The sequence below is a fragment of the Balaenoptera ricei genome, chromosome 15 (genome assembly GCF_028023285.1).
Source record: "Balaenoptera ricei isolate mBalRic1 chromosome 15, mBalRic1.hap2, whole genome shotgun sequence".
NCBI lineage: Eukaryota > Metazoa > Chordata > Mammalia > Artiodactyla > Balaenopteridae > Balaenoptera > Balaenoptera ricei.
The window spans coordinates 25,914,915-25,941,642 of NC_082653.1; the positions used below are offsets into that span (position 1 = coordinate 25,914,915).

The following is a 26,728-nucleotide window of genomic DNA, read 5'->3' on the forward strand; positions in this document are numbered from 1 at the left end:
CATGAAAATGCTTAGATCTAAGCCTGGCCAATAGTAAGTATTCAATAAAAGTGATTATATTGATTGCATAAGATTCACAGTGTACAGTATATTTCCCCATTGATTTAATCCTGACACAGTCCCTGTGAGGTAGGGGTTATTAGGACCCCCATCTCACAGATGAGGAAATTGAGGCCTAGAGAACTGAAGTGCCGGGACCAGGGTCGATGTGGAGCTCACACCATGTCTGAGCAGGGTTCGTAAACCAGGTCTCCAGAGGCCCAGACCCAGAGCTCCACCCTCCAGCCTTCTTCCCTCACACCAGGAGTTGTGGGTTCTTCTCTGGCCAGTGTGGGACTTCAGGCTTTTCCGTATTCGACTGTGAACAGAACAGGGGCTTAATCTCTTAAACTCCCTTCCAGTTTCGAAGTGGGGACAGTGTTCACCCCTTCCCCAAGCCCTAAACAGCCAGCAACGCGTTCATCCCAGGGGGCGGAGCCTGTCAGCGTTAGACACCAGGCCCCACACTAAGCCACGCCCACAGACCAAAGCTCCAGCCCCACCGTGGGAAACCAGTTCCCTCAAATCTCCTCCGCTAGCAACCTGCCTGCGAAGTCCCTCTCAGCTCGTGTCTACCTCTTAAACTCAAGCCCTGTCCCTGGAGTCCAGCGCTCCGCCATGTGCAGCCCACCCCAACGCCCAAAGCCTCGCACCAGGATCCACGGTTCTATCTCTTTTTCTTGTGCTCCCACGTGGGCGAGCTGCGGCGCCGGCCCTCGACGGCCATGGCGGGTGCAGTCTCCTCCACAGGGTCTTAGGGTCCAGCCCCTGACACGAAGCTCCGCCCCCTAATGGCCCCGTCCACCCCACTTCACCCGCTCATTGCCTTAACTCGTGGCCCCGCCCGGACAGCCTTATGACCCCACCCCCATGTAGACCCACAGCGTATCCTTCGGCTCCTGGACCCCGCCCCAGCCCCTCTCTAGCTTGCCTGTGGCCACGCCACTAACCGTTAGCCACACCCATAGATAGCCCCGCCCCTCGAGGCTCCACCCCCAGAGGCCAGTGGTAGGGTGGCGGCTGGCCCAGCCGGGCCCCTCCTGCCCTCCGCCCTAGGTGCTGGGTTGGAGCTGGCCGGGCACTGCGGGGCAGGGCGAGCGCGGAGGCCCGGGGGCTCGGAGGCGAAGATGGCGTCAGGCAGGCGTGCCCCGCGCACCGGGCTACTGGAACTGCGCGCCGGGGAGGGCTCGGGGGCTGGAGGCGACCGGTGGCAGCGGGTGCTGCTCAGTCTAGAGGAGGACGCGCTGACCGTGAGCCCCGCCGACGGCGATCCCGGCCCGGAGCCCGGTGCCCAGCGGGAGCCGGAGCCCGCGCAGCTGAACGGCGCCGCCGAACCGGGCGCCAAGTCCCCGCCGCTGCCGGAGGCGCTGCTGCTCCAGCGGCGCCGCGTGACGGTGCGCAAGGCCGACGCCGGCGGGCTGGGTATCAGCATTAAAGGTGGGCGCGGGGCCACCGAGGGCACGGGTCGTGGTGTCTGTGGGACCGCCGAGGGCGCAGAGGTCGCGGGGGCTGGCAACGTATTGAGGACATGGAGTTGGTTGACTTCTGTCTGGGGGTAAGGGCGTCTGAGAGAACAGAGGGAACCGAGGGCACCAGGAGCACCAAGGTCGGAGAGGGCTTTGAGGTCTCAGTCAGAAGGCACAGGTGTGGAGGGCGTTGGGGACTCACCAAGGACACGTGGGTGGGGAGTTCTGTGTGGAGGCAAAGAGATCTGAGACTGGTTGCCTAGTCTAGGGTTGCATGGCCATCAAGAACAACAACAGGGACCCCAGGAGAGCAAAGGATGGAGAAAGGAGACTGAGGCCTGGGGTGCGACTAGGGCAGGGAGGGGGAAGTCTTCAAGACACAACCGAGGTGGGAGGGAGGAGTAAGGCCTGGAGTAGGAAGCATGGCTGGTGGGGAGATTGGAGACTAGCTGGAGGCTGGGTTCACAAACAGGGGGCCAGAAAGGACCTAGAAATCTGAGGACCTAGGAAGGCTGTGGACCTAGGTGAAGAGCCCTAACAGCTGGGTTTGAGTTTCCTGATCTGACCATTTCCACCTTCCACAGGATTGAGATGGGCTCTCAGCCCCCAGTACTGACAGCTTTCTTTAGGGGGCAGCCCAGACTGAAGTCCAGAATCAGCTGTGTGAACTTAGACAAGTAATTTCCCATCTCCGGACGTCAGTTTCCTCAACTATATAATGAGGGTAATGGTAGAATTGGGATGTTTCTATGAAAACAGGAGTCCAAAGTACTCACCCTGCCAACACATAGTAGGTGCCTGGAGAATTATGGCTGTTAGATGAGAGGAAGAATAGAGGTCACGAGAGACTCCCAAAGTAACTAACCTAGTGCTAAAAAACCTGCACACCCCAGCTGCTGGGTTCACCATTCCTTCCTGAAGGGGTGGGGATGGTGGTGACTTGGCTACCACTGTGTGCCAAGTGCTGTGCCCAGTACTCTAGGCTCATGATCCACTTCATCCTGGCAACAAGTACTAAAAGGTAGGAAGCATAATCCTCATTTAGTAGGTGAAGAAACTGAGACTCAGAAAAGTAAAATGATTTTCCCAGTATCACACAGTCAGTGAGCGACATAGCTGGGATTTGAACCTCAATTATCAGTCCCCTAGAGAGTGTCCAGAGGAGTCGGTTCTTCCCCATGGAAGGGCAAACTTCCATGCAGCCAACCAAAGGGATCTAAAAGGGGAAAATGGGAAAGCCAGGGAGTGGGCACCAGTTTTGCCTTCAAACTCCAGCATGGGATAGGGCAACAGATCAATCCAGAAATTGTACACTCAATGTGTTAAAACAGGAAGGAACTTAGAGTTCATACAGTGTTCCATTTTGCAGATGGACAAACTGAGTCTTGGAGAGGAGGGGGACTTTCCAAGGTCACATAAAGTTACCTCCTAGCTTCATACTTCCAGGTGGGAGTAAGGGTACTTTTAGGAGGTGTCAGGGGGAGTACCAGCTCCATTCAGTTCTTCATGTATGGAGACTGGGCTCCCGTTGCCATGTTGACCTTTCCTTTAGGGTCCAGCCCAGCCCAGGCATCCAAGAATAATCATGGATTCAAACTGAACTGAAGTCCCTAATTTCAGGCAGAAGAGGGCAGATAGATATGAATAGAAACTCCTTCCTTTCCTAGGTCTCAAGCTCTGTGTGGTGCAATGAACAAACTGTTGAGCCTGTGTGGGGGTCTGGAGAGGCATTCCAGTCCTACTTCTGCCACCAATTTGTTGGGTGACATTGGAATTATGACCTGGGCCACTTGTTCCTCATCTTTGAGGATGGAGCACTAGTGTGATACGTGAGGGCCTGACTTGCAGTCTACCATAGAGTTAAGAGTGTTGGTTCTGGAGCCAGGAGACCTAGGTTCAAATACTGGCTTTGCCACTAACCAGGTGGGTGACCTTGGGCAAGGGGCTTCTCTCCACACTTCAGTTTTCCCGGTAGGAATCTGAGCATGCCTGTGTGATTGGGGTGTTGTGGAGATGCAACGAGACAAGATTGAAAGTACTTAGCATGGTGTTATTACTGTTATTACTGTTTCTGATTTTAAAAGGACATTCAAGAATTTAGAAATAAAGCAATGTGGTAAAATGTATTAGGTTTTTTTTTTTTTTTTTGGCTGAATTGGGTTTTTGTTGCTGTGCGTGGGCTTTCTCTAGTTGTGAGCAGGGGCTACTCTTTGTTGCCGTGCGTGGGCTTCTCATTGCAGTGGCTTCTCTTGTTGCGGAGCACGGGCTCTAGGTGTTCAGGCTTCAGTAGTTGTGGCACGTGGGCTCAGTAGTTGTGGCTTGCAGGCTCAGTAGTTGTGATGCACGGGCTTAGTTACTCTGTGGCATGTGGGATCTTCCCAGACCAGGGCTCGAACCCATGTCCCCTGCATTGGCAGGCGGGTTCTTAACCACTGCACACCAGGGAAGTCCCCAGATAGGCTTTTTTTTTTTTTTTTTTTTAATTAATTAATTAATTTATTTATTTTTGGCTGCGTTGGGTCTTTGTTGCTGCAAGTGGGCTTTCTCTAGTTGCCTAGTTACGGCGAGCAGGGGCTACTCTTTGTTGTGGTGCACGGGCTTCTCATTGTGGTGGCTTCTCTTGTTGCAGTGCACGGGCTCTAGGCGTGCAAGCTTCGGTAGTTGTGGCTCGCGGGTTCTAGAGCGCAGGCTCAATAGTTGTGGTGCACGAGCTTAGTTGCTCCACAGCATGTGGGATCTTTCCGGACCAGGGCTCGAACCCGTGTCCCCTGCATTGGCAGGCGGATTCTTAACCACTGCGCCACCGGGGAAGTCCCCAGATAGGCTTTTGAAATCTCTAGACTTTAAGACCTTGGTTTCTAGCCTGGATCCTAGGTTGTAAAGCTTTCTGATTGCTAAAGAGATCCTTTGTGGCCATAGCAATAGCTGACTTCTATCTTTATTCTTGATTAGAGGCTATCAATGGGTTTCCCCATTATGGGAAAATCGCTTAAAATCCAAAATAAAATTAAAAAAAGAAGTTACTGAAGCACCTTGTAAGTTACTCAAACACTGGTGAACACCCAAAACATTTAACCAAAAGATCCATTACAACATTATAAATCTAGAAAATGACTTGTAAGTATTATTAGTGTCCTAAACTTCTCAGGCTCTTTTCTGAGATCCTCTTTACTCTCCACTCCCCATTTCCCAGCACTGGGTTGGACACAGTGAGAGACCTTCAGAAGTAATTTTGCCTCGATGTGACTCACAAGTGTTGGAGTGTCTGCCTCAGTTTCTTCCTCTTTCCGTGCTTGTGCAGGGGGCCGAGAGAACAAGATGCCTATTCTCATTTCCAAGATCTTCAAGGGCCTGGCAGCCGACCAGACGGAGGCCCTCTTTGTAGGGGATGCCATCCTGTCCGTGAATGGGGAAGACCTTTCCTCTGCCACCCATGATGAGGCGGTGCAAGTCCTAAAGAAGACAGGCAAAGAGGTGGTGCTTGAGGGTAAGCATTGGGGACTCCAGGGGTGTTCAATTCTTCCCTACCTTCCCCAGGCCTCAAGCATTGGGGGCTGGGAGGTGGGCAGGGTTGAAAACAGAAACAGAACTTGGGGATCTGCCTTGAGACAGCAGGGGTGGTGGCAGCAGAGCTGGCCCAGAGCCAGGCTGACCTGGCTTTCATTTCCTATCTCCCACTCCCTAGCTCTGTGGCCTTGGACGAGTCACCTCATTCCCCTGAGCCTTACTTTCCTCATCTGTAGGGCAGGGATGTAACTTCTGCCTTACTGGGTTGTGGAAATAGGACAAAAGGTCCATGGCAGGCAGGATCTGCCACCCAGTGAGTGACTCGGGAAGAGAGGGGTGGGGACTGGCGAAGGGGCGGCTGAGATTCTTTCCTGAGGAACCAGGGGAGCTCTCAACTCTGAGTTCTCCTAAAACCCTGAGACCCATCTTGCTTTGGGAGAGGACTTGGCCTTTATGTAGCAGGACATCAAATACTTCCAGCTAGACTCAGAGGGGAGTATTATTTTGTGGGGGGGGGGACTTGGTGGCTCCCCTCCACTATCCCGTCGCTGTGTGGTCTTAGATGAGACCTTGGCTTTCTCTGGGCCTCAGTTTCCCATAGGTTGTTACAGTCTCTTGCTGGGGTGGTCCCACTTCTGCCTTTTGCCAGCTCTGTCAGGAGGTTTCTGCTCTGCTCAGCCCTTTCATCAAACTCCACTCTGTGGGATAGGGAGGGTAGGAGGGAGATGCAAGAGGGAGGGGATATGGGGATATATGTATACATATAGCTGATTCACTGTTATACAGCAGAAAGTAACACAACATTGTAAAGCAATTATACTCCAATAAAGACGTTATAAAAACCCCAAAACCAAAACCCAAAAAAAACTCCACTCTGTCAGTTCCGGAAGCCATGGGGGCCTGAAGAATGTGTCTTTGGCTCCTGGCCCAGAACAGGCACACGGAGGTGGCGGGGGCTGATGGAGAATGCCATGGCCAGTGAAGCTGCGGAGCTGAGCCCTAGGCCCAGATCCTGATAGGTTGCCTTTGTGTCCCCGAAGGAGTCTCCAAGAGGCCACAGAGACAAACAGGCTCTGGATCCCTGGGTGATCTTTGGCATTCTTGACCTAAATTCTCTATCGTTTTGTTTTATTTTATTTTTACATTTTATTATCTATTTAAATATACTGTGTGTCTATTTAAATGCTACTGTTGCGTTTTTAAAATATATACTGAAAGCTGACTCTGCAATATTGGTCCCTAAAAGCTTAAGTGTATCAATCATATTTTAACAGCAAAATTAAATAACAAGATCACACATTAATGATATGGATATAGGAGACTTTCCCTGCCATATGCCTCATCACTTTGATATTTATAGCCAGTAATGCAGTTTAAACTGTTGAAATTCATCAAAATGTCATGTTTTGGTTGACTTGAAAAACTCTTTTAGTCTCTGCTGTTTGAAAGTTTAGTCCATGGATGGTAAAATTTCTACTGTAGACACATTTCTAATCCACGCCAAGGTCCCCTTCACCTCCTCCTCTTTAGGTAAAGAATGTCTCTATCTGGCTTCTCATTGTGGATCATTCTGAGAGGGTAGCATCTCTGAGTGTTAGACGTTTGAAGCGCCTCCTGGTTTCGGAGCTAATACCCAAGGCTTCTACCTCATTTACTCCATTCCTTCCTCACTAAAGCCAAGAAGCATTTCCAGAGACCTGCTGTGTACCTGATTTGCGGAGCATTGGGTCAGAAGCTAAAGCAGACCTGGCCCTCCCTGAAGGAGCCCACCAGTGAGTTGGGGAGACAAAATATGAACACTATCTTCTCCACACAAACTATTTAAAAATCAGCGTCTAAAATCCTGTCTGCTCTGTAATTAATCTGGCCTTAGGCAAGACCCTCTTCTCTGGGGCTCAGTTTTCATATCTGTTGGGGTTAAGCTAGATCAGAGATGACCAACAGCTTTCATTTTGAGTGTTAGCTTCATTGGTGGCTACTGAGAGTTCCATATTTGGAAAGATCGGGAGGTCTTATCTGGACTCAGCAGAAAGGAGCTGGAATTGATTAGCAATGTCTGCTGCACGTAGAGTAGGGAAGAGAAATACCATCCCAGGACTGAGGGTTTCCAGCACTTATGTTCTCTAAGACTTTTCATAGGGCAAGAGCTTTCCTTGGCAAACGCTGCCCCAGGCTGCTGGATGGAGCCTGGCCTGCCTCTTGCCCAGCATAGGATTTGGCACATGGTAGGCACTCTATAAATGTTAGTGACTCCCCTCCTGTCCTATAGCAGTTATATAGAATTGGTATTATTTCCTCCTTAAATGTTTGGTAGCATTCTCCAGGGAAGCTACCTTTATAGAAAGGTTTTTTTGTTTGTTTGTTTGTTTTGCCACACTGTGCAGCATGTGGGATCTTAGTTCCCCTACCAGGGATCGAACCCTGGACCCCTGCAGTGAAAGTGCGGAGTCCTAACCACTGGACCGCCAGGGAATTCCCGATTTTAATGTCTTTAATAAGGCAATTTAGATGATCTGTTTTTTTTCTTTTCTTGGTAATTTATGTCTTGCAAGGAATTTGTCCATTTCATCTAAGTTGTCAAATTTCTTGGCATAAAGTTGTTTATAATCTTCTGGTATTTTTCCTCCCTTTTGGATGACAGCCCTCTCCTGCTTTCTCTTTCTCTCCTCCTCCCTTTGTACTGCTCTACTCAGTGGTTTCAAGGGGACTCTCAGTCTTGTGGGGCAGATAGCTGAGCAAACCTACCAGATCACCATCCTGTCATAGGTGCTGAGATGGGGTCTGCCCAGGGATTGGAGGAGGCAGGTGGTCAGGAAAGACTTCCTGGAGGAGGGGATGCTGGCACTTTATGAACAATAAGCAGATGTGGGTATGGGGTGGAGAAAGGGCATTCCAGGAAGGGGAGCTGTGTGAGCAAAACCATGAAGGGGTGAAATGACTTGACTTACCTGGGGAGTTGCCTGGGAAGTAATTCAGCTTTATCTGAGCCTAGGTGTGAGGAAGGGAATGGAGAAAGAGAGGGCTATTCAGACTGACAGATTCTGCAGGGCCTTGAGTGCCAGACTAAAGGAATTTGGAGGGAAACAGAGCGGTTAAAGGGTTTTCAGCAGGGGCTCACATGGTCAGCTCTGGGCTTTACAGCATCACCCTGGTTTGGAGGGAGACAACAGTAGATGCAGAATGGCAACAAAGAGGCTGGGGCCATGAGCAGGAGGGAGATGGTGGTGGTTTGACCTAAGCAGGTTTGAATAAAAGGAGGAGTCTCGAGGTTGTAGCCTTCCTGTTAGTTTTTTCCCAGCTTTTTCTTAGTTGAAGTCTCTCTCTGAGCTGCTCTCCGCAGGCTTGTAGAAGGAGGTAATTCCATCCAAGGCAACAAACAGGTGGGGGCGAGCACTGGGGTCAAGACTCTTTGAATCGCACGGGTGATCTGAAAAGCCTGGAAGACATGAGGGATCTAGGATGCTGGGTTGTGACTGGTCCTTGAGATTTGGGGGAGTTTGTGGAGACTGGGCAGCTGCCCCAGTCTGGAGCCAGAGCTCCTGGAAGCCTCTCTGGGCTTAGGTTCCTCCCTAGCACCCAATCACTGGTCACATTGTTCAGAACTTCCCCACCCTCATCCCACTTCTAAGACCACCTCCAAGGGCCCATGGCCTGTCCTTTGGATGTGAACTTGGCAGGGCAGCTGGGCATCTTTCCTGAGGTATGGGGCTTGATGGGTACAGAGCTCCCTGAGAACATCCTAGAAGAAAAGATGTCACTAGCAAACTGCAGTTGCCAGCCAGAACCCTACTTCCCTGGCCTAAGTCAGGGGCACAGCTGGGTGTCAGCAGCCCCAGCCTGCCCTCTAGACCTTTTCCTCTCTGAGGGCAGGAGTTTGCACAAGTGTCTTGAGCCTATTCTCAGCTATAGCGATGTATTTGTGACCAGAGTCTGGGCCCAAGCTGACAGCCAACACGCCTCTGTCTGCTGCTTAGAGAGGCCCATTGTGTGCAAGGATCTGGAAGCAGGGCCAGCCTGGGCCCTTGGAGACCAGGCCTGGGGGAAAAGGGAGGGACAGCCAAATGCCTCCCCTCCCTCCACCCCCAGTGAGGCTGACAAGACACAGGCAACAGGGAGCCTGTGATGCATTAAAAAATAATACTAAAGGACAAAAATGAATAAAGGCAATTTTAGTACTTTGTACAAAGTAGAGAAGGTTCACCCCACACAAAGATCAGGCTTTTAAAAGATACAGGCATAGAGTAGCATGTACGTAAAAGACACAGAGAATAGTAGGAATTGCTATAATCCCCGTTTTACAGACAACGTCACCAAGATTTGTTAAGAATAAATAACTTTCTTCAAGTCATACAACTAATAAATTGGCTGATTCAGAATTCAAAACTAGGTCTGTCTGATTGCAGAGGCCACTATTGACTCTGCCTTGGATAATACCTACCTCTCACGGTTGTTTGCAACATAAAAAAATAATGCATGTAACGTGCTGGGACCAGTGTGTGCATAAGTAGGCACTCATTTATTTTATTTGCTATTTATAAGGATGAGACAATGCATTTGAGGTTTATGGCACAATTCCACACAGTAAGCGTTTGATAAATGTCAACCTTTGTCATCATCACATTGGCAGCAGCATTTTTGTTTTCTCCAGTAAACTTGAAGGTCTCTGCAGGCAGGAATCATGTGTAGTTTGCCTCAGAGCCCCAAGCCTGGCACCAAGCCCAGCACACATTAGATGTTGGTGAGTTTGGGGGGAATGATCACCTAGGGGACATCCCTGACCCTTTCTACTTTGCCTGTAACCTCAATTGCAGTTGACTTTCCTAAATGTTTAAGATGGGGCTCAAGGCTCAAGCTGGGCTTGACTGACTCCTGAGAGTTTCCACTGTGAGTCCTCAGAACTCCAGGGCCAGGCCCCCGCCATCTCATTCCCTGGGAGATGGACACTGCCAGGTGTCCTGCCTGAAATTTGGCTCAATACATCACCACTATCAAAAGTGGGATGTTACTAATGGATGCAGCTAATTTGAGGCCACTCCATGCAGCTTAGCCGAGTGATGCTGTGCCTGAGAGGCGCCTGAGGGACTCCTGTCCTGGGAACAGAGGCATGAATGGAGCCCCCGCCCAGTCCTCCCATGGCTGCAAAGACCTGTTGTTCTTATCATTGTTCTCAAGAAAACATTAATTTGGCTGCACACACATACGGCTTAGGGCCATGTGATTCCCCACAGACAAAACTTGGCTTAATTCAGTCCTGGCCTGTTCCCTGGATCTTTGATTAAAATGCTTGTGGGGCTCTGGAGGCAGGTTTTGACCTCGATTAGCTATGTGAGCTTGGCTGCTGGTGGTGGTGGAGGAAATTATAATGATAATGATAAGAATGTTAATAATAGTGATTTATGTGTGCTGTTTAATGAGCACCTATAGTGTGCTGGATACTGTGCTAAGTGCCTTCCATATGCTTTCTTGTTGCATCCTCAAAACCACCCTTATGATTCAAGGTACATTATTCATCCCATTGTACAGATGAGAACACTGAAACTCAGAGAGGTGAAGCTATTTGCCTGAGGTCACACAGGGGCAGAGATGGAATTTGAGGTCAGATCTATCAGATGTCAAAACCCATATTCTTAAATATTTATACTGCACTGCAAGTCATGTCATCTCTGTGAGGCTCAGTTTATTTAATTTATTCAACTCTTAAATTGGGCAGTTTAACAATGGATCGGTCTCATTGAGTTGGTTTGATTAGGTGAAGATGTGTTAGTGAGATTTGAGCTTTCATGCTTGGTATATAGTAGGTGCTCAATAAGTGCTTCTTTCTCCCATTACTAAGATCCTAGTAGGCTTCCTGAGTTGATGAGGGCTTTATCTTTGAATCCTGGCTAAGATGGTTTGGAATGTGGTAGTGTGTAGATATACATATGGTTTTTTTTTTCAGTGTATTTTTTTTTTTTTAACAAAAGTTTATTCTTAAATGTACAATATGTTCCAAGACAACACTTCATTCTAGCTATAGGTGGCAACAGATGTTATGGCAGAGAATCCAGATGTTTAAACAGGAATGGAATTAAGGATCATCATTGCCTCAGACACAAGGAACAGCTTACTTTTTGCCAGATTTCCTTTTTTTCAGATTTATTTATTATTTATTTATTTATTTAATTTTATCTTTGGCTGCATCGGGTCTTAGTTGCGGCATGCGGTATCTTCGTTGAGGCATGTGGGATCTTTCATTGTGGCACACGGGCTTCTCTCTAGTTGTGGTGCGCAGGCTTCAGGGCACGTGGGCTCTGTAGTTTGCAGCACGTGGGCTCTGTGCGAGCTCAGTAGTTGTGACGCGCCGGCTTAGTTGCCCCACGGCATGTGGGATCTTAGTTCCCTGACCAGGGATTGAACCCGTGTCCCCTGCATTGTAAGGCGGATTCTTTATCACTGGCCCACCAGGGAAGTCCCTACCAGATTTCTTAATTCCACCTGTGGTCAGGGGGCTTTCCCCGGGGCCTTCGCTTTTAGCTCCTCAAGTTTCTTCTGCTCCTCCTCTGTTTCTGCTTGAATGCCTTATCTTCCTCGTCCGTATCCTTGGCTTGCTTCTTGGGCTGCTTCAGGGGCTTCTTGCCACCTTTGTGGCCCAACATGGCACCTGCCGCCCCTTCCCCAGATCCTGGCGGTATATTTTTGAAAAATAGAGTTTAAAAAAATGTGAAAAGTAATATATGCTTAATTAAAAAAATACAAAACAAAACAGGAGAGTGTAAAGCAATTATCTTCGCATAGATTAATATCACCCATGGCTAATATTTTCACACACTTCCAGAGAAAGGTTTCCATATTTGTTTTTATCATGGAACAAGTTGAGGACCTCTTTCCAACTCAGCACATGTAACTCTGTTTCATTCTCTTTATTATTATTATTTTTTTAAATAAATTTATTTATTTATTTTTGGCTGCGTTGGGTCTTCGTTACTGTGTGCGGGCTTTCTCTAGTTGCAGCTAGCGGGGGCTACTCTTCATTGTGGTACGTGGGCTTCTCATTGCAGTGGCTTCTCGTTGCTGAGCACGGGCTCTAGGTGTGTGGGCTTCAGTAGGTGCAGCACGCGGGCTCAGTAGTCGTGGCTCGTGGGCTCTAGAGTGCAGGTTCAGTAGTTGTGGTGCACAGGCTTAGTTGCTGTATGGCATATGGGATCTTCCCAGACCAGGGCTCGAACCCGTGTCCCCTGAATTGGCAGACGGATTCTTAACCACTGTGCCACCAGGGAAGTCCTCATTCTCTTAAATGGTTACATAATATCCCATTATTGGGATTCAGACATTCGTCTCACAAATATTTATTGAGCCCTTGCTCTATGCCAAGACTCGATGTAAGGCACTGGGGATATAGCCGTGAACGGGACTGAGTGGTCTGCCAGGAACTCAACTTTAAAAAAAAAAAAAAAAAAATTTATTTATTTGGCTGTATCGGGTCTTAGTTGCAGCACGCACGATCTTTGTTGACATGCAGGATCTTTTGTTGCAGCCCACGGGCTTCTCTCTAGTTGTGAAATGGTGCGTGGGCTTAGTTTCCCCACGGCATGTGGGATCTTAGTTCCCCCAGCAGGGATCGAACCCACGTGCCCTGCATGGAAGGCGGATTCTCAACCACTGGACCACCAGGGAAGTCCCGAGCTCACTTCTTGTATTTAGCAGCCCCTATTCATGGGATTCAAGTTGCTCCTAGCCTCTTGTGCCATAGACAATGATGCCATGACCCCTCTATGCACCTGTGAACATTTATCTGAAGGGGATTCCTGCAAAGGGTATTGCAAGTTCAAAGTGTTCATGTGCCTTTAGGATCTTGATAGATGGTGCCCCCTATACTGCACAAGGGTGTGGAAGGTGAGATTTTATCCCCCTGAGTGTGGCAATCCAGGCAGCTCTGCTGCAAGGCCTGCCAGTGGCTGGGAACTATGTATAGTCCAGCCTTGCTGGACCAGCAGGACCTCAGAGATCATCCAGAGCCCGTTGGAATGCCAAGTCCTCTCCACAACATCCTGGGTGGGCAGGTGGGCAGCTTGGACTTGAATCCTCACAAGGCCTTACTCAGAAAGCTGACATATGAGTGCCAATTATATAGGCAAGCAAACTGAGGCTCAGAGAGACCGTGGGACTTGCCAAGGCCTGATAGTAAGTGTCAGGGCCTGCATTGAAATTTTTGTCTGTCTGTCTGTCTGTCACGACATCCTGTGCTCATCCCCTTATACTGTCATACTAAGAATAGCAGCAGAAATAATAACCACACTGCTATTTATTGAAGACCTAGTCTATGCCAGGCAGGACAAAGTGCTTTACAAGTATTGAATCTCAGTATGTTAGGAGATAGATATATTTTACTCCCATTACAAAGATGAAGAAATAGAGGCTCACAGAAGTCAAGTCACTTGTCCAAGGTCACAGAGCAAGGAAGTTAAACCCAAGCCTGCCTCACTCTAGAGCCCAATTCAATGTTGTCTCCATCCTGAGAAGCCCCAGGCTTGTCAATATTCATTTATTTAACACATTTCTTATTCACTGATTACCTGGTATATGTCAGGTACTATTCTTGATGCTGGGGATACCCTAATAAGCAAGGAAACATGTCCCTGCCTTCATGGAACTGACATTTTGGTTAGAGGAGAGAGGCTGTAGACTAGTAAGCAAATGGATAGATCATGTAATTTCAGGCAGGGGCAAGTAAATGAGCACCCACTGAACAGACAAGGAACAGCTTGAGCTTAGGGGACAGGCTTCAGCCAAGTGTCAAAGCCAAGACATTCAGTCATAAACATTTTTTGAGCACTGGGATAAGTACTGGGGATACTGTGTTGAGCCAGAACAGATGTATCCCCTTCTCTCTGCAACACATATGTTCCCTCCCAATTGTCCTGGGCCAGGCAAATGGTCCTGCCTTGCCTCTGTTCCTTGCATTTCTAGTGGAATCTATTCCTGGCTCCTTGGGGTCAGGGCTGGCTTCTCTCCTTGGCAGAGCTGGCAGCTGGGGCCTCTGGAAGGGGCAGGGTGTCCTGTGTCTGTTTCAGCTTCCCTGAGGAGGAAGGGCCCACGTATCTGCTTTACCAGGCTCCTGGGCCAGAGGTTTGGCTGGGGAGGGTGTGGACACCAGTTGGATCTATCCTTGGGGTCTCAAGAATGCTGGCCACAGGGTCATGGTCCTGCCCTCAGCTCTCTAGGCCACTGCCTTTGGGCAGCCCCGCCCTGCCTGGTTGGGTGACTCAGGCAGAAATCAGAGCAGGGAGGAGGCCTCAGAGCTGGGCTATTTATGGCCACACTCTGGGGGCCCCAGCACCCCACCCCCACTCTGGGACAGGCTGATTGGTTGGTGAAATGCAAGCCCTGTTTCAGACACCAGCTGGTGTGCTGTCCATCTATAGCATGTTCCTGTGGGAGAGGAGAAGGCGGACCCACTTCTGGAATGGCCTGGGTGAGCAGGGCCTCTAGTAGTTTCTCTGGCTTCAAAGCTGACAAACGTTCATTTGCTGAGCACGTAGCATTGGAGATCCCTGCTGGATTCTGGGGGGTACAGAGACGAGTCAGTCAAGGTCCCTGCCCTCACAGTGCTCCCAGCCTGGAGGAGAACACGGACTCCCACATGGACACATAGGGAAGTGGGATCTAGGGGACTGCGGAGGTGATGGGCGTGGAGGTTCCAGAGCGGGTATCTGGGAAGGTTTCCTAGAAGGGCGATGTCTGAGCTGAGCCAGGACCTCCTGGGCTGAGGCACCTTCTCCCTCCTGCTGAACGAACCTGTCCTGCCCTGGCGTTCATTTCTCCATTCACAGAGCACTAACTCTGGGTGCGAATCAAGCCCCGTTTCTGTCCTCTAGGAGCTCCCAGTTTGGTGCGAGAGACAGCCCCAACACACAAAATCACAGCAGAGTTCTAAGTGTGGGCAGAACCTGTGTCATATGTTTTATATCATCTTATTTAATTCTAACGTCTCTCTGAGGTAGACATCATTATGCAGGTTGAGGGCCAGAGAGGTGAATTACCTCGTCCATGGTCACATAGCTAGGCAGAGCTGGAATTCAAATCCTAGAGTGCCTGTCTCCAAACCATGTACTAAGGGCATTCTGTGCAGGGAGAACTGCATTTTTAAAGGCATTTGGAAGCCCCTACAGCTTCTGAGAGCTCTGAGGAGGTCAGTATAATTGGATTAGAGGGCGAGATTGGGGATGTGGCAGGAGGTAGAGCCAGCAAGGTAGGCAGGGCTCAGGTCCTGGAGAGCTGTGCAGTTGGGTGAGGAGTGCAGGGAGCCAGAGCATGGCTTGGAGCAGGGGAGGGACGTAGTTAATTATAGTAGGGAGATATATCAGTTGCAGCCTGAGTCGGAGTGGGGGGGAATGGGTGGGTGCTGTATTAGTTAGGATGCTTTTGTCTGCAAGTAACAGGAACGCAATTCAAAGAGGTTTAAACATTGAAGAAAATATGTGTCTTCCAGAATACGTAAAGTCAGCATGGCTCCAGGGTAGATTAATTTAAGGACTCACCATCCTCAGTGTGTGGACCCCAATCCTGGGGTCAAAGTGACTACCATCGCTTTAGGACCAACTCCCCCCTCCCAGTAACTTCTGAAGGCTAGAGAGGAAGGGAAGGGAGTATATTTTCCCTCACAGCTCATTGGACAGAATTGTATCATCTGCCCCTTTCTAAGCTAATCACAAGCAAGAGGGATGGAATGATCATGATTCGCTTTGACCAGTCAAGATTTTCCCCCTGGGCTGGGGAGAAGTCCAGCCTTTTGGGCTCTGGGTTCTGTTAGCAAGGAGAAAAAAAGTAGGGGAATGGTTTGGCTGTCAGGTAGGCTGTGATGTGTCCCACCTCTATCGCCCCTTGAGACATAATCCTGGGGTAAGTCATTGCTGTAATGGTGAGGATGAGTCATTTTTCGTCTTAGTTCCCAATCTTCAGACCTAAGCTTAGTTGTTTCTAAACAATCTGCTCTTGTTTTCAATATAACTTCTCTTCCAACCCCAATAGGGCTTGTAACTCCCTCTCACTTTCACCCCTGTTTGCCTTGGATCCTATCTGAACCTCAGGGGCAGTCTCCTGCAACAGAAATAGCTTCTTATGTGGTTCTTCCAGGGAGCTGGACCAAGAACTGCTTCCCCACCCCTTCCTGGTCTGTCCGCTCACAGACAGAGCATACTGACTGGGCCTTGACTGCAGACATCAGATGTCTAGCAAGCCAGATGGCCATGGGGGTAGAGGTGGCTGAGAGGAGAGGAAGAGAGGCTGCCCAAGGGCTAGCAGGCATAGGTACTATTCAGTAGGGCAGCAGAGGGGCCAGCCTGGCTGGGAGAAGAGAGACCAGTGCTTGGGCAAGACTTTTAACCACCTTGATGTACACACTGTCCTTCTAGCAGCTCATTTTAGAGATGAGGAGACTGCTGCTCATCAGAATTGGGAACAGTCCAGATGCTGGGACAGATGTGGCAGACACTACTGTTTGTCTGCCTTCCAACCATTTCCCCTTCTTCCATGCTACCAGAGCCTGATTTAATTGGGTGGGAATATGCTCAGCCCTAGAGGCTGAATTGTGATTGGTCTAAATAAATCATGACTATTCACTCTTACTAATGATTTGCTAGAAGTTGGCATGCAGCCCAGTCAGGCCAATGAGATATAAGGCTTCATGGAAATATTTACCTCTCTGATAAGAGGGAGATGTGAGGAGACAGCCCTTTTTCTCCCTGCCTCCTCCCTTCTTGCTTTGGGTTTTGTCATGTAAGGAATGATTAGCTTGAGCCTGTTGCAGCCATCCTGTGGTCATGAGGGGAAGGCCAGAGAATGGCAGAGATCCAATGGCAGAGATGCCTATCCAGGATCCAATGTCACTGAGCCACTGAACCAATCCTGAAATTGCCTTCCTCTAGACTTCTTGTTACATGAAATCATAAATATCTTTATTGCTTAAGGCACTGTTATCATATATTCTATTATTTGCAGCCAAACTCAACTAATTGTTAGAGTAAGAATGCCAAAATGTTTTATTATCAGTTAGCTTTAATTGATTGGTAATGGCTGCCATAGAACACTATGATTGATTTGTGATGGCTTCCTTGAGCAAGGGATAAACAAGTGGTAGCTCAAGTGTCACATGTTTATCATCCCAGTCCTACCTAGGGCCAGTCCAACACCTGGCACATATTAGATGCTCAAGAAAACTGACTTGTCTCTGAAACTCTTCTCCCACCAAGCCTTCTCAGATCAACCCTGTCATTACGTTGCCTTTCACTTCTAGCTGCCCTTTGTTACTGACATCTTCCTTTTGTCAAAAGGCATGGAATCCAGGCCCCAATCAAGACTCTTTTGGTTGCAAATATCATAACTCCTGTTGGGATGGCAGTCCGACTTTCTAAATGAGGAGTATCAGAAGCCAGAACGTTAGCAGATGCCTGGCAGGGCTTTCCCCTGTCTCTCAACATGCATCTCCACTGATTTTCTCTCCCTACAAATCAGCTCTCTCCTCTTCTCTGTCCTCACTGCAGAAGGTGGTTGTCCCTGTAGCTTTCAAGTGTGTTCAAGACATTAGTGTAGGATCTCTCAACAGTCTCAATTTGGGTAGCCTAGTGTGGGTAAGGGGTTGACCCCTGGTCCAGCTAGCATAGCCAGGAGAGCAGGATCACATATCAGAACATGACTTTATGGGTCAGTTGGGCAGAGGAACTGAATAAAAAGTTCAGTTCCTCTGAATTTTGTACCAGCCACATTTCAAGTACTCAATAGCTACATGCGGCTAGTGGCTACTGTGCTGGGCAGTGTATATAGAGAACATTTTCATAATCATAGAAATCATTGTCTCTGTTGGACAATGCTATTCTAGAAGGAGTCCACTGTACTCACTCAGCGATGACTGGTCAGAGCTAAGAGGGCCTCTAGACATCTATATTGGTTAGGATACAAGTTGTGCTGCTGTAACCAGATCCCCATAAAATACTATGGCTTAAATATAATAGAAGCTCCTTGCTTTCTTAGGTAACAGTTCAAGTCTGACGTGGCAGTCCAAAGTCTCAGCATCCATTTATTTCTGTTTGTTAGTCAGCCTTTTAGAGTGTGGCTCATGTTCTCCTGGTCAAGATGATGCCCCACCAGTCTGTGTTCTAGCCAGCTCAACCTGTCAAGGGAAAAGACAGGGAAAGGAAGGGCGTGCCCCTTTCTTTTTTCTTTTAAATAAATTTATTTATTTATTTTTGGCTGCATTGGGTCTTCACTGCTTCGCACGGGCTTTCTCTAGTTGTGGAGAGCAGGGGCTACTCTTCGTTGGGGTGCGTGGGCTTCTCATTGCGGTGGCTTCTCTTGTTGCAGAGCACGGGCTCTAGGTGCGTGGGCTTCAGTAGTTGCAGCACGTGGGCTCAGTAGTTGTGGCACACGGACTTAGTTGCTCTGTGGCATGTGGGATCTTCCCAGACCAGGGCATGCCCCTTTCTTTAATGGGCAGAACTTGGTAGCTGCACACATCTCTTCTGCTCTCATCCTATTGGCCAGACTTGGTCACATGGGCACTTATAGCTGCAAGGGAACCTAGAAAATGAAGTCTTAAGCTGGAAGTTTATCACTATCTTGGAGGAAAATTAGCAGCCTCCACCACAGGACTGTCTCATGCAGCCCCTCCTTTTTGCAGATGAGAAGACTGAAGAGATAGAGGCAAACAATGGGACAGTGGCAGAGCAGTCACATCTTCTGACTCCCGGTGCTCTCTCAGTGCCTTGCTGCAGCTGTTGCCCATTCCCTTTAAGCAGCCATCCTAAAGCTCTAAACACTTAAACTTATGTGGTTAGAACTTAGTTATGTGGCCACACCTAGCTGCAAAGGAGGCTGGGAAATGCAGTCTTTCTTCCAAGTGGCCATGTGTCTATAAACCAAGGGAAAAGTGAGAGAATGGATGTTGGCATGCATCCAGAATTTTCTACCATGCTGCCCTGTCTGAGACTTTAGCCTAGAGGAGGATAGTGATAGTGGACATAAATTAAACTTTTAATGAATTAGTGACAATTGTGATGTGTGCTACGTGGGAGCCCATGTCACAGTGGTAACTGCTGACCTCTCCCCTAACCAGTCAAGTACATGAAAGAGGTCTCACCATATTTCAAGAACTCTGCCAGTGGGACCTCGGTTGGCTGGGACTCGCCTCCTGCCTCACCCCTTCAGCGGCAGCCTTCCTCCCCTGGCCTCCCACCCGGGGACCTCCGTGATGCCAAACACATGTCCTTGAAGATGGCATATGTCTCGAGGAGGTGCACCCCCACTGACCCAGAGACCAGGTAAGCCTGATGTAGGGTGCAACTCAGACAGACATGCCCTTGTGTTAGGTAGTGGGGCCAAAGGAAAGATTCCCTTGTGTTGCAAAGTGACAAGCATGATGCACAGACATAGTAGGTGCTTAAGAAATGTTTGTCGAATGGATGCAAGGGTGAAGTTATGGGGATGATGGTGTTCTTTGCTTCTCTCTTCTTCCTCTGGGCAGTTCACATCTGAGGAGGAACTTGGTCTGCGAAGGAGCCCTGGATTCCAGTCTTGGTTCTCCTTGAACTAGTCCCTTTTCTTCACTAACCTTTAGATTCCCCTTTGTGAAACAAGGATATCGGACTCAGTGATCCCCTCAAGTCTCTTCCAACTCTGCTGAGGTTCTGAGATATCTGGTAACGTTTGTGTCAGGGCCGTGGAAGGTTACCATCCCTCACATCTGCGCAGCCTTTAACACCGATGATAAGATTGATACCAGCCAACATTACTGAGTGTTTATCACGCACAACTTAATTTAACTCTCACAGCAACCCTACAGGCAAAGTCCTATTATTTCACCACCATTTTGTAGATGAGGACAGAGAGAGGAAGTAACCTGCCCAAGATCACACAACCTGGAAGGGATGGAGCTTGCCTCATTCTAGGTAGCCCTCCCTGCTTCAGAAGCTTCAGGTGCTTGAGTGATGATGGTGGTGAATGCAGTCTATGTTGATTAAATGCGGTGTGCAGTATTGGGGTGGTGTGTGTGTGGCTTGGGCATAAAAGGCTTGTGCTGTGGGTCCTAGTTACAGCTGAGGTTCAATGCCAGGCCAATGCCCAGCGTTGCCCTGAAGGGCTGATTAATGTTCAGCATCCATATCTCCTGGCCCTAGTTGGTGCCCCAGCCCCAGCCTGCCCCCATGAGGCAAGAACTAGTGATTCACAGGTCACTTACAGGTGCTCCACTAAAGGGGCCTTCTGTGTTGGGTGAAGGTGAGGTGGTATCAGTCCTTCCTGAGACTCATAGAACTTTAGGTTAATTGTGGATCCCAGCCTGATCCCAGACATCACCTGAAGCATGTGTGTATGTGTATTTCTACGTGTGTGTACATGTAGATGGCATTTAAATGCAAGTGTTTGTGTGTATATGTGAGCATTTGCACGGGCAGGGGTGTAGATTTGTGCATATGTGTTTGTGTGTTTGTGTTAATATTTGTATGTGTATACGCATGTATGTACATGTGCCTGATTTGTGCACATATGTGTAACTTGAATATAACTGGGTTTCCATATCAGCACAATATCCCAGTCAAAGGAACACAATCTGGTAACCAAAATGTAATGAAAAATATTTCAAACTTTTACTTAGCGTTAGGATTACATTGGGCTGCAAGTATCAGAAACCCCAGCACGAAATGGCTTAATAAATGAGGAGTTAATTTTTCCACATGTTTAAAAAGAAGTCTAGCAGTCAGCTGTGTAGGCTGCTGTTGCTGCTCAAGAATGCCCTCAAGGCATCAGGCTTCCAGCTTCCTTTTTTTATTTTTATTTAAAAAAATTTTTTTTTCGGCCGCACCACATGGCTTGCGGGATTCTAATTCCCCGACGAGGGATTGAACCCGGGCCCTCGTCAGTGACAGTGCGGAGTCCTAACCACTGGACTGCCAGGGAATTCCCCTTCTGCCATCTTCATTGCGGATTTTCTTCTTCCTGGAAGCAGGATGGTGGCTGCATCTCCAAGCATGTGTCCATATTCCAGACAGGAAGAAGGCAAGAGACAAAGGAACTTTTCTCCTGGTATTTTGTTCTATTGCTGCATAACAAGCCATCCAAAAATTTAGTGGCTTAGAAGATAACAGTTTATTATTTTTCACAATTCTGTAATCTGGGCTGGATCAGCCGGCCAGTTCTGTTCTATGTGGCATTTCTGGGCATGGAAGTCCAAGATGGCTGTTTCACCCACGTGCCAGCTGGGGTGGTTGGAACAGCTAGAGGCTGGCTAAGCATTCCTCTTTCAGTATGACCTTTCTATATGGCTAGCTTGTTCTTCTCAGGGTGAGTGGCCTCGGGCTAGTTGGATTTCATGATGGCTTGGGAATTCCGGAACGGCACTTCTGCCACATTTTATTTGTCAAACCAAGTCACAAGGCCAAGTAGAGGAGAAAGAAGCTTCACCTCTTGATGAGAGAGGTGCACCGTGTGTATAGGGAGGGATGAATTTGGTGGAGGCCACCTTTGGAAACTAACTACCACAGCTGGAAACGCTTTACCTTTCATTTAGGAAGGGACACCCTCCCCAGAGCCTTCTCTCTCTCATCGGTTAGAACTGGGTCGATGGCCAGGGCTAGCTGCAAGAGAGCTCTGTAGTGGAGGAAGGCAGAGGCGGAGGGCATTGGAACGGATGTGTGTGAGCCGTTCTCCAGTTTCTGCCCCACTTCACTGTTTACGGAAAAGCCAAAGGGCAGTGAATCTTTAATGCCCCACAGAACATTTGAAAGTCCTCTCCCTGTCACTAACTCCTCTTGTACTTCCCTGAAACCTTTCCCACACTTACCTCTGTGGCTTTTTATCTCCCCGCCCTTTTCCCTTCTCCATTCCCCAGCTCTTTTTTTTTTTTTTTTGCCACACCGCGGATCTTAGTTCCCCAACCAGGGATCGAACTCGTGCCCCCTGCATTAGAAGCGTGGAGTCCTAAGCATCAGACTGCTAAGGAAGTTCCCCCGCCCCCCACCTCTTTTTATGTAGACCATCTCAGGCTACTAAGCCTCTTCAGTTGCTGTGTCCACACCCCTACCCCGTCAGTGCGTTACTTTGGTTCTGCACCACAAAGGAGAACCTGGGAGATGGCCCAGCAAGACAGTCCTTCTCCTTAGAAACCAGGAAGGACAGGGCAAAATCATGAATCCTTGCACAGTGATAATTTTGGCCCCCGTCACACATGTTTGGGTGTGTGTGTATTTGTGTGTATATGCCTATATGTGTGTGTGTGAGATAGTCTCTTATCCTATCCTTAGATAAGATAGATAAGCCCCATGAGGCTCCAACAACTGTGGCTGGAGCCCTGCAGTGAGTGTCGCTCCTGATTCTGTCATGGGCATCCCCTGTGGTTTCTTCTGGCTTTGTGGTAGATGGGGTTTCTTGGGCCAGATTTCAGGGTTGGGTACCTGCAGCCCAGTGGACGGGCCCTCCCCTCCACCTCATTTGTGCCTGCAGGTATCTGGAGATCTGTTCAGCAGATGGCCGGGACACCCTCTTCCTGAGGGCTAAGGATGAGGCTAGCGCCAGGTCGTGGGCAGCTGCCATCCAAGCCCAGGTCAACGCTCTGATGCCCTGGGTCAAGGACGAGCTGCAGGCGCTGCTGTCAGCCACCAGCACAGTCGGGAGCCAGGACATCAAGCAGATCGGCTGGCTGACTGAGCAGGTGCCTGCAGGGCCCGGGACCTGTCCTCCCCCCTCTTCCCTTGTCCTGGAGCTGACCCAAATCCCATTGCCCCTCACTGCCTCACCCCGCCCTGGCCCTCTGACCTCTCCCCTCTCCGTCCCTCCTCACTGCTGCCTTGCCCCCTGCAGCTGCCCAGTGGGGGCACAGCACCCACCTTGGCCCTGCTGACTGAAAAGGAGCTGCTCCTCTACTGCTGTCTCCCCCAGACCCGTGAGGCCCTGAGCCGGCCGGCCCGTACTGCCCCGCTCATCACCACCAGGTATCTGCGGACAGGCAGGACTGTGTGTCCCACCCGGAGTTTGGGGGGTGATGCTTTAGATGGACCTCAGAAGCTGGGGACTCCAGCCCCATCCTGCCCTGAGTTATTCCCCACGTGGCCTGAAGCGAGTCTCTGCCCTGTCTGGGCCCTGGTTTCCTCATCTGTAAAATGGGGGCTTGGAACAGAAGGATATGAGGTCCCACCAGTCACTCATTCATTGATGCCTACTCTGCCCAACCTTGTGCTGTGTGGTTCAGGAGACAGAGAGTCCCCAGAGGCTCTGCCCTCGGGGAGTCCCCAGCCTGGCAGGGGAGACTGACCCAGAAACAGCCTTTACGACGCAGAGTTGTAGGAACCACTTAACTCTACCTGGCCTGGTGGGGGAAGTCTTTGGGAAGAAGGTGACATTTGAGCTGGACTTCGACAGATGAGTAGAAGTTTGCTATTTAAGAAAGGCTGGAAAAGCATCTCACACAGAGGGAACAACATAGTCAAAAGTACAGAGGCATGAAGGGCTCTCACACGTTCATGGAGCTGTGAGTGTGCTATAACCAGTGTGTAGACTCTCTGCAGGAAATGGAGAGAAATGAGGCAGGGAGTTGGCAGGGCCTGATCTCGTGGAGCCTCTATTGGCTGGTTAGGGAATGTTAGCCTTATCTTAAGAGCTGGGGCAGAGTTGAAGAGTTTTAGCCTGGGAGTGAGGTGGCTCTGGGTTGTGTTTTAAAAGAATCCATGTTGCTGCCACCTGGAAAATACGCTGGAGGTGGGGGATGGGAGCAGTCATGCAGGAGAGCTGGTGGAGGTGGGTGGAGGCAGCAGATGGAGAAGAAAGGCTGCATTTGCATTGGAAAACACATGGGTGGTAAAATTAACCAGGCTTAATACTCACCAGATGGGGAGGGTGAGGGAGGTGTCCGGATGACGGGAGGTTCGGAGCTCGTGTCTGGGGGAGCAGTGGGACTGGGGGTGGGAGTGCAAAGGGGGGAGGTCAGAGCAAGACGCTGAGTTGAGTCCAAAGTGTGTGAGGGACAGGTAGGGAGCTTGGGTAGGAAACTTGGAGACTTGTGGGTCTGTAGTTTAGGGCTGCAAAGTAGGGGACTGGGTATCAGAAGCAGCTCCAAGGGGGAATGAAGCTACAAGAGAAAGTATGTGGAGTGAGGAGCAAAGAGGGCTAAGGGACAGAACTCTGGGGTCTGCTGCCCAGAGAGGGGCATTGAACTGCCCAAGGTTACACAGCAAGTGAGAATCAAGCTGCGGGGTCTGGGCCCTTGTTGTCCATGTCTCCTCACTCTGGGCTGGGCTCTGGCATACGTGTCAGGAGCCTGCTGCCTATTAGGGATAAGCAGGTCATGAATTGCCTGCCTAATTAAGTGATTCATTAATTCAGGTCACAAATGTTTACTGAGCACCTACTATATGTCAGGCATTGTTTTAGTTGCTGGGAATATAGTGGCGAACAATTAGACAAAAATTTGTACCCTAGATGATATTCTGGAGAAAAAGACAAAAGCCAACCGAAACAGTGAAAAGTAATTATAACTTCTGGTACCATAAAGAAAAGTAAGGCTAGTGAGTGATAGGGAGGGGTGCCGTTTTAGACAGAGAGGTCAGGGAAGGCTTCTCAGAGGAGATGGCACTTGAGCAAAGGTGTGAAGGAAGTGAGGGAGAGAGCAATGCAGGTAATCAGGGAAGAGTGTGCTCGGCAGAGGGAACAGCAGAGGTGCTGAGGCAGGAGTGTGCTTGGCGTGTCTGAAGACACCAGAACGGTTGGAGCCGAGGGGGCAAGGGGAAGGGTGGCAGGAGATGGTCTCCTGTGAGTCAATCAGTGGCTGTCTGGAAGTCCTGTCTCCACATTAGGTGGTAAAGGAGTCGCAGGGTCCCTTCCCAGGTAACCACCCCTGTGGCCCAGAACTACCTCCCTGCTGCCTGAGGCCTCATGCTTAGCCCTCTGCCCCCTGCCCCCAGGCTGGTGCACTCAGGCCCCTCCAAGGGCTCCTTGTCCTACGATGCAGAGCTCTCTTTTGCCCTGCGCACGGGTACGCGCCACGGTGTGGACACTCACCTGTTCAGCGTGGAGTCACCGCAGGAGCTGGCTGCCTGGACCCGCCAGCTGGTGGATGGCTGTCACCGGGCTGCTGAGGGTGTGCAGGAGGTGTCGACAGGTGGGCTGGGTGGATCTGGGAGTGCCTTTCTGGTAACGAGCCTCTTATCCCCAGGGGCATTCAAGTTTCCTTCTTTAGGGTGCTTCAGGAGGGGGAGAGAGAGTGGGATTTGGGGTCTCTGAGGGCCCTCTGTTTTGGATGTGCAGGTGCCCTGGTAGGTAGTGAGACTCTTTTCCCGGGGGTTTTCTTGTGCCAGCTTTGTGACTCTGCTGGTGAGGATATGAGAGATGGCACTTGGAGTAGGGTTGCCAGAAAAAATACAGGACACTCACTTAGATTTGAATTTCAGGTAAAACAACAAATATTTTTTTGGTCTAAGTATGTCCAAATGATCCATCGCTTATCTGAAATTCACATTTAACTGGGCAAGTCTACAGGCCTCTAGGGTCTCCAAAGGCCATGCTTGGTGGGTCTGCTGATGCCTTTATAGGGAGTGGGCCTCCTGTCCAAAGCAGAGTTGAAGCTCCCCCTTTCTACCTTTGCTGCTGGCAGTGGGGCTGGCAGTGGGGTATAGGTTTTCTGCCTGCTCATCCTTCTGTATTTCAGAGTGTGGGTGACTCTGTACAGGGTGGGTGTACAAATGGCATTGACAGTGAGCCTCCCATCTCCAGTGGCATTCAAGTTCCGCTTTTGGAGCTGCCAGTGGGGATTGGAGGTAGGGCTTGCGGTCTCTGAGGTGTCGCTGTGCCCGTGCCCACACCCTCCCCACAGCCTGCACATGGAACGGCCGTCCCTGCAGCCTCTCTGTGCATATTGACAAAGGCTTCACACTGTGGGCGGCTGAGCCAGGTGCGGCCCAAGTTGTGCTGCTCCGACAACCCTTTGAGAAGCTGCAGATGTCCTCGGACGATGGTGCCAGTCTCCTTTTCCTGGACTTCGGGGGCACTGAAGGAGAGATTGTGAGTGGAGGGGCTGGGGGGTGATGCTGTCCTGGGGCCCAGGCTGGATGGGGCTCCTGACCCTTCTCTCCGTCCACCCTGCAGCAGCTGGACCTGCATTCATGCCCCAAAACAATGGTCTTCATCATCCACTCCTTCCTCTCGGCCAAAGTCACCCGTCTGGGGCTCTTAGCCTAGAGGTCGTCAGATGCATTAGCCCTGAAGAGGGGGTGTCCACCACATGGCCTGACCTGGCCCTCCGCTGATTGCCTGCTTACCACTGGGCTGAGGGAAGGGAGAGGAAAGGAACAAGGAGGCAGAGACCCAGCCCCTGAGAGAGGCTGGGACCCAGACTCAGGACACAGTGGATCCTGCCGGTGACGTGGTAGCCTCTCTGCTGCTCACCCCACCCACACCAGTGCCTTTTGTGGAGAGATATTTTGTGTACGCAGAAGCCATTCCGAGCCCGGGACCTGCCCCTCTGGGGATCTTGACCCTAGCTGACAACTGCCAGGCCTCCTAGGGGCCCCTAAACTGTCCCCAGAGGCCCCACCTGAAGCTGGAGTTCCCTGGGGTCTGTGTCAAGAGAAAGAGGGGGAGCCTTTCTGTTCATTTCTCCCATCAGCTCTACCACCTTGAGGCATCTGGTTTTTCTCTTCATCCTCTCTCTCTCATCCTTAGTCTCGGATAAATAAACAGCCTGTGAGTACATAGGCAGCCTG

General features: G+C 50.0%; 1 protein-coding gene across 1 annotated transcript; it reads left to right on the plus strand.

Annotated features, from left to right (window-relative positions):
• The first annotated feature begins 1,037 nt into the window (after positions 1 to 1,037).
• Positions 1,038 to 26,728, plus strand: SNTA1 (syntrophin alpha 1). The gene is made up of 8 exons (XM_059896897.1): positions 1,038 to 1,476; positions 4,807 to 4,992; positions 19,099 to 19,303; positions 22,479 to 22,686; positions 22,836 to 22,966; positions 24,932 to 25,128; positions 25,840 to 26,027; positions 26,112 to 26,728. The coding sequence occupies exons 1-8, from the start codon at positions 1,167 to 1,169 to the stop codon at positions 26,202 to 26,204; spliced, it is 1,518 nt and encodes a 505-aa protein (XP_059752880.1). The 5' UTR covers positions 1,038 to 1,166; the 3' UTR covers positions 26,205 to 26,728.